We start from the raw sequence: 12,620 nt of genomic DNA, 5'->3' as shown, positions 1-12,620 counted from the left end.
CCCGGCTGTCCTGGAACTCCATTTGTAGACCAGGCTGGCCTCGAACTCACAGAGATCCACCTGCCTCTGCTCTCTGAGCACTGGGATTAAAGGCATGCGCCACGGCCACCCAGCTTTTGGCCCTTTAATTTCTTCTTCCCTTCTTGACCCTTTTTTTCGGCTCCTCCAAGCAGAGGATGAGCCTCAGATGTCACTCTTCACTGCCATCTCCATGTAATAATAATAAAAATAACTATTATTATTATTATTATTACTTTGCCTCAAGCTTCTGTTGTCTGTCAGTGCTGCCATCCTCAAAGCCCTGACTGGGGAAACATGGCCCAGTCTTGCTCTTTCTTTGTTCCTAGAATAAAATTAAAATGGCGTTTCCGATGCTGCCCTTTCCTGCATTCAGCCTGTGCCTGGTCAGAGAACTTCTCCCTGATAGTCACACTACCTCTGAATGACTGTGGGACCACACATTTTGTCTGTCATTTACTTCCTTCAAAACCACAGTGGCTTCTGTAGGTCACAAATTTAACCCAAAGTGCTTGGCCAGGTTTTGGTTTTTTTTTTTTTTGTGAGGGGTTGGTTCTTGAGACAGGGATTCTCTGTGTGGCTCTGGCTGTCCTAGAACTCACTGCCCGGCCTCAGCCAGTTTTATTGAAGCGTTTCACTGTCAACTTTTACTTCCCCATTATGATAGAGTGCTGGAGTGTCTTTTTTTGTCATTTACTGGCATCTATAATGCTGCTCTATACATACTGGAAATACTGTTGAGTGACGTCTTGGCGTCAGTTTTTGAACTCTAGTGTGTATCCCAATCTCCTTAAATGCTAATTAAAACAGCCTAGAGAGTCCCACCTGGGGCGATCTGAGTAGGGTTAGAGTGGTCTATGCCGCAGGACTAGCGTGGGGGCAGAAGCAGGATCTGGAGCTTCGCTTTCCTGATCTCCATAACTGCATCCTGTTTAAAAAGAGATGGTGAGGGGGTTGGAGAGATGGCTCAGAGGTTAAGAGCACTGACTGCTCTTCCAGAGGTCCTGAGTTCAATTCCCAGCACCCACATGGTGGCTCACAACCATCTGTAATGAGATCTGGCACCCTCTCCTGTCTACATAATAAATAAATAAATTTAAAAAAAAAAAAAAAAAACCAGCTGGTTGTTGGTGGCGCACGCCTTTAAAAAAAAAAAAAAAAAAAAAAGATGGTGAGGCGGCAGGCGTCCTGAAGAGGCTCCACCGCTACTGCTGCTGCTGCTGCTGCTGCTGCTGCTGCTGTCGCCGCCAGCCGCCAGCCGCTGCGGCTGAGATCCAGGATGGGTACGTGGAGAGGCCTGTAGTCCTGCCCTGGCACAGCATCCAGCTTCTGAAGAAGTGGACATCGAGATAAGAGTGCCAAGGTCACACGGTTGCTCCCCACCGTCTATGAGCTCTGTGCCTTGGACAGGGTAGCCTTTCAGGTCTCAGGCTCTTCCTCGGTAAAGAGGGGTTAGTAATGGTGTCCACCTTCCAGGATCAGAGTCTGGATGTAGGCAGGACGAGAGCAGCCTGAGTGGTCAGCGTGCAGGTGTCCTTACGATGGTTGTTCTGACTCTTTCTTTCCTCTTTCAACCTCTTTCAGCACTGCATCCCCAGTTAATAGGATTGTACAGTTGAGTAGCAACTCCATGGCGAGAGGAAGCAGCTCCGGGTTTAAGCCATTTAAGAGTGGACCTCCACGGCGCTTTTGAACACAAGCTTCCTGCCGTGGCTTCAAGATAATTTATTGAGATCTCCTGTAAACTTTACTTGACTACTTATGAGGAGGACCTCTGACTGCTTGAGAGCTCTATCTGACTGTTGTTTTCTTTTTTAAAAAATTTAACATGATTGCTTTTCTCAATTTTAGAGAAGATGTTTAAATAGTTCTGTTGAAACTTTTCATAGTTTTGTGTATCATTCAACTTTTTTCTTGCAGCACTGAGACCCATTGAAAGGCTTGGCCCTGAGGCCGTTTGGTTTGGCTCTGGGTGAACAGGAGGGACTTGCAGCCGAGTGGTAGTGGTTTCATTTGCGGCCTAGCTCTGGGGTGTCGCCAGTGTTTGCTGCCTCCATTTTGAAGGCTATTTGAGCTTCAGACGCCTGCTGTCTAATTTTTAGAGAATAAGATTGTTCCTTGCATTTCGGAGTATTATGTGACCTATTTTTGCAGAAGGTACTGTTACATTAAGTGCATCTGTGTATCCTGGTTAAAAAAAATGTAATCTTTTTTGAAATAAACCTTCATATTCTGTATAGTTGCTAAAGTGTTGAGGAGCTTTTTAACTGTAAACTAAAGGTAGATTTTTATATAGGGAGCTGTACACTTGTCCAGGTTTGCATGGTATACGGCTCCATAGATGAAGGGAACCATGTCCATGTGCCTTGTATCACAAGAGTGTGTCATACTCAGTTGAGCAGGTAAGTTACACTTGTTGGGGGTCTTATCCATCTCCCCAGAAAATGCTGAGAAGTGGAAGAACCCCAGATTCTAGATGGGTGAGTCAGTCAGGTTTGGTAATGTTAGTCTGTGGCAAGATTCTGTTTGTGAGAATAAAAACCCACCCTTGGAAGTGTGTCTGTTTGTGCAGCCTCAGGGGTTAGTCCTCCAGCCTTCCTGTGACTGTGTCCCAAGCAGCAGACTTGGTAAGAACTGAAATGGCAGCATTTGCTCTCCGTTCTAGGACATGTGGCAAGCTTTGCTCTGGTCAAGGGTTGATAGCACATTGTGGATGTATTAGAAATTCTCTAACCCTTTGTTAGAAACTAGCCACCATAACCCAGACCATCGAGGATCTTGGTCATGACAGTGGCCTGTTCGTACCTAGTGAAGGATGGAGGGAATGGTCCTCTTTAGAGGTGTGGCATCTTTAGAGAAGTCTTGATAGTGTCTGGGCCCGAATGTAGGGGCAGGAGATGTTTCAGGCTCCTGAGCGGCTGCAAGCAGCCAGAGGACTCTGGAGTCTGTTCCCTGGGGACCCCCCCCCCCTTTGGTTTTTGTTGTTTCTGAGACTGGGATTCTCTGTGTAGAGCTGGCTGTCCTGGAGCTTGCTCTGGGGATCACCTGCCTCTTCCTCCTGAGCGCTAAGATCAAAGGTGTGGGCCATCAAGCCAGGCTCAAGGGCAGCTCACTTTCAAATCCAGCGGATTCTCAGTCTGTCCTTCCTGCCCTACAGCTGTGAGTGTCCATGTCCAGCCCTACAGCGGTGTGTGTGGGTGTATGTGGTCCATGTTTCCTGCTTCCTGACACTCGGTGTTCACTGACTAGGGCTGTGGACTGGGTCCTGCTCCTGTTGGTGGCTAGGGTCAGTGTGACATTGCTATGTCTCACCTCTAAGCAGGGACCCAGCACATGGCTGGCTTTGGTGCTCATAAGCAACCAAGGGCACAGTCCGTGCCTTGCACAGACCTCACTTGGACATCTCAGAAGCACTTGGCTTGTTAATGTTGCCTTGATTAGTTTTTTGTTTGTTTTTAACTGTTCTCCTGCCTGTTAGGCATGGAGTTACATTCGCAGCGTACTGAACTGCTATTAAAAAGTTAGTTTTTGAAGAACTGGGGAAGATGGCTTCATGGGTAGGAGTGTTTGCTCTATAATCAGAAGGCCCTAAGTTCAAATCCCCAGCACCCACGTAGAAAGGTGGACCATGATTGTGTGTGCCTCTGACCCTAGCGTTCGCTGGTCCTTCAGTTTAAGGGAAAGCAGATTCGGTGAGAGCCCTGTCAGTCTCCAGCCAAAAAGGCAGACCAGTAGCTGACAGCTGAAGTCTTCTCTGGCCTCGGCATAGGCGTGCACTTACAGCATGTGCAGCTCCAGATGCGGTTGCTCAGACCGCTAATCCCAGCGCTCTGGAGGGCTGAGGCAGGAAAGCCTCATGACTTCAAAACCAGCCAAGGTTTCATGATGAAACCCTGTCTCAAAAAAACAGGTGGAGAGTGATTAAGGAAGATACTGGAATGTCAGTCTTGCATCTAGACACAGACACACACACATACCGGCATACACATCTACGCACACATGAACATGCAAATATATAATGTTAAAACGTATTTGGAGTGTGTGTGTGTGTGTGTGTGTGTGTGTGTGTGTGTGTGTGTGTGTGTGAGAGAGAGAGAGAGAGAGAGAGAGAGAGAGAGAGAGAGAGAGAGAGAGAGAGAGAGAGAGAGGAGAGAGAAGAGAGAGAGAGATGTATGTGGTCCCAGCCTGGGCTACATAGACCATTCCAAAAAAGGTTACAGGTCTTTGAAGGGCTGGGTATGTTTAGTGGTTAGTAGGTAAAAGTCTTTTCCAATGTGGAAAAGTCCCTATGTTCAGTCCACAGTACAAATAAATTAGCTTTGAGTGTTGCTAGTCTTGGCTTACACTGAGGGACCCAACCGTCTTTCAGACACTGTTTTCCTCGTGTTGCCATAGTTACAGCTCTTTCTAGTTCAGAAAACTTGAGAAACCCACCTGGGAGTATTTAGGGGTCGAGAGTATCTCTGAAGACTTAGGTCTAATTAGCAGAGGTGGACCTGGGTCAGCAGTGAAAACTGGATTTAGAGAGGGTTCTGTAAAGGAAGATGGGCTCTTCCAGACCCAGAGACGGGGAGCTTGTGCCCATCGTGGCGCTGTCCAAGTGCTGCACTGCAGTGGTCGAGTTGGCAGTGGTTTAGAAACAGAAGGCTTGTGGTGGTTCAAGAGATGCAGTGTGGGCAAGATGCTGAAGTCCCAAAGTTCACATGCCGAGGAGCGCAAGTGGAAGTGCAAAGCTTAAGCCGCACAGACAGCCCTGTCTCGAAAAAACAAAAGAAAAGAAAATGCAAAGCTTATGAATCGCATAGACACATGGCGCCTGCGTGTGTCACCCGCTAGGTTGTCACTTACCACGCTCCCCTGTTCTTAGTTTCCACAGCTAGCTTTTTTTTTTGAGTCCTTCCCGGGAAAAGGTTATTATCCTTTTTTGTGTCCTTCATGAAGTACGGAATTTTAAACTGTCCTCTTACCCGCAGGTGAATCTCTTCTGCGGTCACCTACAAATACCGAGGCTTCTCGGGCTCTTCAACTTTACATGTTCAAGCCAGGCATAGTGGTGTGCACCTATCATTTTAGCCACCAAGGAGCTAAGATAAGCTTTAAGGCCAGCCTTGAGTAAGTTAATAACCCTGCCACAAAATTTAAAAAAAAACCTGGGTGGGATGACATATGCCTATGGTGTCAGCACTCGGGAAGCAATGGCAGAAGGATGGGCAGTTCAAAGCCAGCCTGGAAAACGAAACTTGGTCTTCACCACAAATGAGCAGGGCTGGGAGTGGTGTTGGTGTTACACACCTTGACCCCGGCCCTTTGGAGGCCGACGCGTCCGCAGAACCGCTTCTGGAAGAGCCGGGCCTACACAGCAGACTTGCTCTCAGGCTGCAGATTTTTTTTTAAAGAACAGTGAGTGGTATTCCATAGCAGTGGCAGGTTTGCTTAGCATGTGTGAGACCCTGAATTCAGTACCAAAAGAAAAATTCATCACCCCACCAGTCTTTACAAATATCTGGGCTTTGTCCTCAAGGGAACTCCTTTCCAGGACAACTCAATAAATACTGCCTTTTTTTAAAAAAAAAAAAAAAAAAAAAAAGATTGATTTATTTATGTATACAGCATGTATGCCTGCAGGCCAGAAGAGGGCACCAGATCTCGTTATAGATGGTTGTGAGCCACCATGTTGTTCCTGGGAATTGAACTCAGGACCTCTGGAAGAGCAGTCAGTGCTCTTAACCTCTGAGCCATCTCTCCAGCACCCTGTTGCTGGAGGGCTTCTCTCCAGCTTCCACCAAGCCCCACAGTCCCACAATCCACTTATAAAATAATCACTCAGACGCTTATATCAATTATAAACTGTATGGCCATGGCAGGCTTCTTGCTAACTGTTCTTTTATCTTAAATTAACCCATTTTTATAAGTCTATACCTTGCCACGCGGCTGGTGGCTTACCAGAGTCTTTACATGCTGCTTGTCCTGGCAGTGGCTGCAGTGTCTCCCCCCTCAGCCTTCCGCTTCCCAGAATTCTCCTCTCTCCTTGTCCCACCTACTTCCTGCCTGGCAACCTACTTCCTGCCTGATCACTGGCCATCAGTGTTTTATTTATATAGAGCAATATCCACAGCAGCACCCCCCCCCTTTAAAGTATGAAATTGATTTCTAAAATTCTTTTTTTTTTGTTGTTGTTTTGTTTTGTTTGTTTTTTGAGACAGGGTTTTTCTGTGTGGCCTGGCTGTCCTGGATCTTGCTCTATAGACCAGGCTGACCTTGAACTCAAGAGATCCACCTACCTCTCCCGAGTGCTTGAATTAAATCACTATACCCTGGTGATTTATGAAAATCTTAAGTTCTTCCTATTATTGCTGACCTTAATATATTTTTAAATTTAATGTGTGTGGGGCAGGGCAGTTTGAAGGAGTTGATCTCTTTCCACTGCGTGAGTCCTAGGGACTGAACCATCAGGCTTGGTGGCCAGTGCCTGTACCCACTGAGCAAGACCTGATTGCCAGGGGCTCTGGTGAAGAGAGAACTGGCTCATGGGAACACCATGTGTGTTTTCTCCCTCAAAGCTTCCCCAAGAATTCACATTGGCAGCCAGAATTGGGAATCATAATAGATAAACATCTTAGAGTTGGTCAGACCAAAGAAATGCCTTTTGTTTTTTAGCTTAAAAAATGGTCATGTGTAGATGTCTATCTGCAGGTGGGTATGTACATATAAGTGGAGCTGTCCACAGAGGCCAGAGATGTAAAGACCCCTGGAACTGAAGTTGCAGGTGGGTTACAAGCTGCCTGAGGCTGCTGGGAATTGAATTTGGGGCCTTTGCAAGAGCAGAGCGTGCTTATTTTAACTGCTGGACCATTCTCCAGTCCCCTTTCTACTTTTTAAAAACGATTTTTAAATTTAATGTGCATGAGTACTTGCCTGTGTGGTAGTTTGAATGTGGTTGGCCCCATAAGCTCATAGGAAGTGGCATTAGGAGGTGTGGGGCTTTGTTGGAGTAGATATGGCCTTGTGGGGGTGGGCTTTGAGGTCTCCTTTGCCCAAGCTTCACTCACTGTGACACTGGGACCATTTTCTGTTGTTGCCTGCAAGATATAGGACTCTCAGCTACTTCTCCAGAACCATGTCTGCCTGCATGCCACCATGTACTCTGCCATGATGATAATGACTGAACTTCTGAAACTGTAGAGCAAGCCACCCAAATTTAAATGTTTTCCTTTATAAGAGTTGCTGTGGTCATGGTGTCTCTTCACAGCAGTAGAAACCCTAAGCCTGCATGACTGTGTATGTGCACCATGTACAATGCAGTGCCTGTGTATAAGATAACCAGGATTTTAGGCTGACTATGTGTCAGTCATGTATGATGATCATTCTTGATTGTCAATCTGAACCAGAATGTCCTGAGATTCTTACCTCTGGGGAGTGTATGAAGGCACTTCCAGAAAGAATTGACTGAGGAAGAAGATCCTCCTCACAGTGTGTGACACCTGACAGGTAGCCTGCTACTGATAAAGAGCATTCTGAGGACATGGCTGTGTTTCTTGCCTGCTTGCTTTGGTTTCTTTCTTTCTTTTCTTTTTTTTTTTTTTTTAAGATTTATTTATTATGTATACAGCATGTATGACCAGAAGAGGGCACCAGACCTTATTACAGATGGTTGTGGGCCACCATGTGGTTGCTGGGAATTGAACTCAGGACCTCTGGAAGAGCAGTCGGTGCTCTTAACCTCTAAGCCATTTCTCCAGCCCCTTGCTTTGGTTTCTTGCTGGTGCTCTGGCCATCCTTCCCTAACTCCAGACTCCAGCTTCTCCAGCCTTCCAATGTGGACTAAAGACCAGCAAAACTCAAGGAATCCTCCAGGGCTTGGAGACTGAAGGAGAGGTTCTCAGCTTCTCTAGTGCATACATGGCTATTGGTGGACGGCCCAGCCCATTGATGTAATCCAATCTATTAAATGTTCTCTCACACTGGGAGGATGGCACATGCCTTTAATCCTAGCACTCGGGAGGCAGAGGCAGGTGGATGTCTGTGAGTTCGAGGCCAGCCTGGTCTACAGAGCAAGTTCCAGGACAGCCAAGGCTGTTACACAGAGAAACCTTGTCTTGAAAGGCCAAAAATAAACAAAAGCTCTTTACACACACACACACACACACACACACACACACACACACACACACACACACACACTTTCTGTTCCCCTAGAAAACCCTGCCTAATGCAGCATGTTCAATATTTCCACATAGGATTAAATATTTACATAATGCCTGCCATGTACTAGGCTAGTTTTTCCGTTTTCATGTGTGTCTGTGTTGTGTGTATGCATATTCTATGTGTGTGCACATGTGGAGACCTGAGGTTGGTGCTGGGAATCATCCTTAGTTACTCTTCCATCTTATTCTCGGAGTGAGCCAAGGTCTGTCATTAATATGGCTAATCTTGCTTGACAGCCTGCTCTGAGGATACTGTGTCTCTGTGGTCCATGACTGAAATTACAGGTGGGCATCCATGCCCACTTGGCATTTCTGTGGGCTCTGGGCATCTGAACTCTGGTCCTTGCACTTGTATGGCAAGTGCTTTGACCACTGAGCAATCTCCCAGAGCATCTAGGCAGTTTGCATGCAGTACTTTAATTCCCACGAGACTTAGGTGTGGGTATCAGCAGGGAAGGAAACCGAGGAATCATCTCAAGATCACAGAGAGTGATAGAAGTAAGATTCACACCCAAACGAACATACATGTGCTCAGAAACTGGAGACCATGTCACCTCAAGAAGCAGAAATGGAGTGGTGGCTAGGCACTGTGCTCCATAGTGAAGTAGTCAGTCCCTTACACTCCTGTTTGACAGAATGTCTTCACAGTGTGTTTTCCTTTATCCATTACTTGCTTTTAAAATAAATAACTTAGAAGCTTCTGTTTTCAAGATTATTATTGAAATTCAGTAATTCTTTTTTTTAAAAAAAAACATTTACTAAAAAAATTTTTTTATTTATCCTTTATATGTACAAATAAATATTTTGTCTGAATATGTCTGTGTACCACATACAATGCCCTTAGAGGCCAGAAGAGGGCGTCAGGTCTGAGACTGGAGTTACAGACAGTTGTGGGCAACCGTGTGGGTGCTGGGAATTGAGCCCAGGTCCTTTGCAAGAGCAGCAAGTGCTCTTGACTGCTGAGCCCTCTCTCCAACCCAAGCCTTGTGGGGGTGGGGGTGGGGAGTAGGGGGGGAGACGACAGAGACAGAGGGAAAAGAAGAGGCAGAGAGGTGAGTGTGAGTGGAAAGGAACCACAGTGAGTGTGGCGATCAGAGGACGGTGTTCAATTCCTTGGAGTTAATTCGCTCCGCTCCATCCATCTTTACATGGAATCAGGATTAAATTCAGGACTTCAGGCTTCTATGGCAAGCACTTTATCCACTGAGCCACTTTGCTGGCCTAAATAATGCATTATTTTTAAAACACTTAAAAAATTTAAAGAGGGGGCTGGAGACAAGGCTCAGAGGTTAAGAGCACTGGCTGCTCTTGTACCCGTTTCTTGAAACCCCCAGAGACCACCAAGGAGCGGTTTCTGATGCAAGCACATAAGGGTTCTTTTATTCAGGTTCAATCTGGGCCACTACACGGCAGATGGAAGGAAATGTGGCTGTGGCCACGAGCCCAGGTATAGAGAGTTTTTATAAGGAAAACCACAAGCCGGGAATTACATGCCTGAGATTGGGTAGACGGATATGGGGCAAGGTGATTCTTTGAAACTACTGGTCTAGACTTTTGGCAGGAAACCACATTTGAAACCATTGGGTTAGACTTTTGGCAGGGAACCACAACTTGCTGAGCAGGATTATCTGGGCTGCTCAGCAGGATTATCTAGATATCTTCAGTGGCCGTAAACGGCAGACAGAATGTCTACTGGAGGATAATGCCCTGTATCTGTTGTCATGGCACATTTCTGAGGTCCTTCCTGGAACTGAGTACAGCAGGTAGTATAAGATGGTGGCCCTACCCTTAGATGGGGTCTGTATTGCCTTCACACTCCTTCAGAGGATGGGGTTCAATTCCCCCAACACCCACATGGCAGCTCACACAACTGTTCAGTTTCTAGAGATCTGATGCCCTCTTCTGGCTTAGGTGGGCACAGACATACATTCATTCAAAATACTCATACCCATAAAATAGTGCAAACATTTAAAAAATATTAAAGATATGGATCTCTCTCTCTCTCTCTCTCTCTCTCTCTCTCTCTCTCTCTCTCTCTCTCTCTCTCTCTCTCTCTCTCTCTCTCTCTCTCTCTGTGTGTGTGTGTGTGTGTGTGTAGGTACATGAGGCCAGAGGGCATCAGATCCACAAGAACTGCAGTTGTAAGTAGCTGTAAACTGCCTGCTGTGGGTGGGTACTGACACCACATTCAGACCCTCTTGTCAGGGCACGTACACATGTTCATGCCCTCATTGCTAAGCTATCTCCAGCGCCACACCCTCCCCATAACTGAAAGTTTCACTCACAGGCAAAAACCTACGATTTCTTGATTCTATGGTAAGCCTTTCTCAAATGTAAATCTAGGGGTGCCTGAATTTTTAAAACCAGTGCTTCCTTCTCTCCGACCTGCTGTTTCCATTGGGTCAAAATATGAATGAGATGTAAGCACACACAAATCCAGTGGTCATGGAATGACAAAGGAAAAGTAACTCAAGTTCAGGGGCTTGCACTAAAATGTCTCAGTTTCCTGATCTTGTGTCAGCTGCAATTGTGTGCGTATGCACAGAGGCCAGAAGTCAGCCTCGGGCGTCCTTCCTCAGGAGCAGTGCACCTTGTTTTCCTAGATGGAGTCTCGTTGTCGTTGGCTTGCAGCTCACTAATTAGACTAGGCTGGCTGGCCAGTGAGCCCCAGGGATTTGAGTGTGCTCTCTCCAGCATTGGTGTTACACGCACACCTCCATGCCCTGTGTCTTAGTGACTTCTCTCTTTCTGTGATAAAACACCATGACCAAGGCAACCTATAAAAGAAGTGTGTAATTGGACTATGGTTCCACAGGGTTTGTCTATAATGGTGAAGTAAAGGCATGGAGGGAGAGAGCTCACAATTTGCAAGGAGGGGGCAGAGAGACACACTGGGAATGGTACAAGTCTCTTGAAGCCTGCCCCTAGTGACAGCTTCTCCTAAAAGGACACCTCCATGTCCTTCCCTTCCACCAACTAGGACCAAGTGTTGAAACACGTGTGACTTTGGGGGTCATTCTCATTCAAACCATCACACGCCACTTTTTAAAAACATGCATTCCAGAGAGGGAGCTCAGGTCCTAATGCTGTCTTCCCAACTCTCAACTAGAATTTTTTAAATCGCAGTTTTCCTTGTTTGTGGCTAGTGTATGAAAGCATTTGAAATTATTTTAAAGTGGAATTTACAGGTGGCCAGACACAACTACCAACAAATTTAAGTGGCTATTTTATCACTGAAAAACATTTCCTTTTTTTAAAGATTTATTGTATTTTAGTTACGTGCATTCATGTGTGTCTGTGTGTGGTTATGTGTATGTGAGTGCAGGTCCCCCTGGAGCCACCTGCCGCAGCTGCTGGGTACCAGACTCTGGTCCTCTGCAAGAGCAGTACATGCTCTTAACTGCCGAGTCATCTATCTCTCTAGCCTTCATGTCCTTTCCTGATTATCCCCAAACACTTCTCCAGCTTAGACAGCTACTGTTGCCTTTATTTTTCTTTTAGGTTTCATATACCTCGAGTCAGACAAAAACATGATTGAATTCAATAGAGTTTGCATTCGGGCCGTGTTGCCGTGGGTCGGCAGTTTTCTGCTACTGTGTAGGTTTCCATTGTACATATGCACCACACTTTCCTGTGCCTTCACTGATTGATGGAAACCTAGCTTGCTTGCAGTGTGATGAATAAACGTTTTGAATATTTGTGTATCAGTCTCTGTGGCCGTGTTTTAACTTCTCCTGGGTAGGTTGGCTTGGCACTGGCAGGTGTTGGACACAGCAGTGTGTCTTCAATCAACATTGCAGGAAACACCTGGAGAATTCTGAAGTGCGTGCCATCCCTGCATCTCAGTGTGAAAGGTCTGAACTGCCCAGACTCGACCCTGGATGTTGGCAACACTCCTGGTGTTGGCTGTTCCATGGTGTTAATGTTTTTTAACTCCTAATAAACGTATAAACTCTCATTACATAAATTTGTGTGTACATGTGTCATAGTGTACATCTGAAGGTCAGTGGACAGCTTGAAAAGTCAGTTCTGCTGTGAAGGTTCTGGAAGTTGAACCCGGGTTTTTATGCTTGGTAGCAAGCTCTCCTACCCATTGAGCCATCTCATTGGCTCTTGAATTTCTGTTCTAATGGTGTTAAGCATATTTTCACATGGTTTTGATAATTGATAGAGCTTTGAATTATTTGTTTATACTTTTTGTTTGTTTTTCAAGACAGGCTTTCTCTGTGGAGCCCTGGCTGTGCTGGAACTGACTCTGTAGACCAGGCTGACTTCAAACTCACAGAGGTCTGCCTGTCCAAGTTCTAGACCAGTGCACCACCACCACCACCCCTGCCTGGCTACATCTTTACTCCATTTTAATTGTGTTTTTGTCTTTCTGAGTTCTAAGTCCTCTTC

The 12,620-nt window shown here is 46.1% G+C and overlaps 1 protein-coding gene across 4 annotated transcripts in view; it reads left to right on the top strand.

Annotated features, from left to right (window-relative positions):
• Sltm (SAFB like transcription modulator) overlaps positions 1-2,260 on the top strand; it is a 47,304-nt gene extending 45,044 nt beyond the window's left edge. For all 4 annotated transcript variants that reach the window (XM_028865748.2, XM_028865728.2, XM_028865718.2 and 1 more), the window contains exon 21: positions 1,603-2,260. In XM_028865748.2, the coding sequence (XP_028721581.1) occupies positions 1,603-1,711 (109 nt within the window). In that variant the 3' untranslated portion in view covers positions 1,712-2,260. The remainder of the gene's footprint in view (positions 1-1,602) is intronic.
• The last annotated feature ends 10,360 nt before the right edge of the window (positions 2,261-12,620 follow it).

This window comes from Peromyscus leucopus, chromosome 7, assembly GCF_004664715.2.
Source record: "Peromyscus leucopus breed LL Stock chromosome 7, UCI_PerLeu_2.1, whole genome shotgun sequence".
NCBI classification, from domain to species: Eukaryota; Metazoa; Chordata; class Mammalia; order Rodentia; family Cricetidae; genus Peromyscus; species Peromyscus leucopus.
Note: the sequence above shows the minus strand (reverse complement) of the source record. Positions and strands in the feature narration are given on the sequence as shown.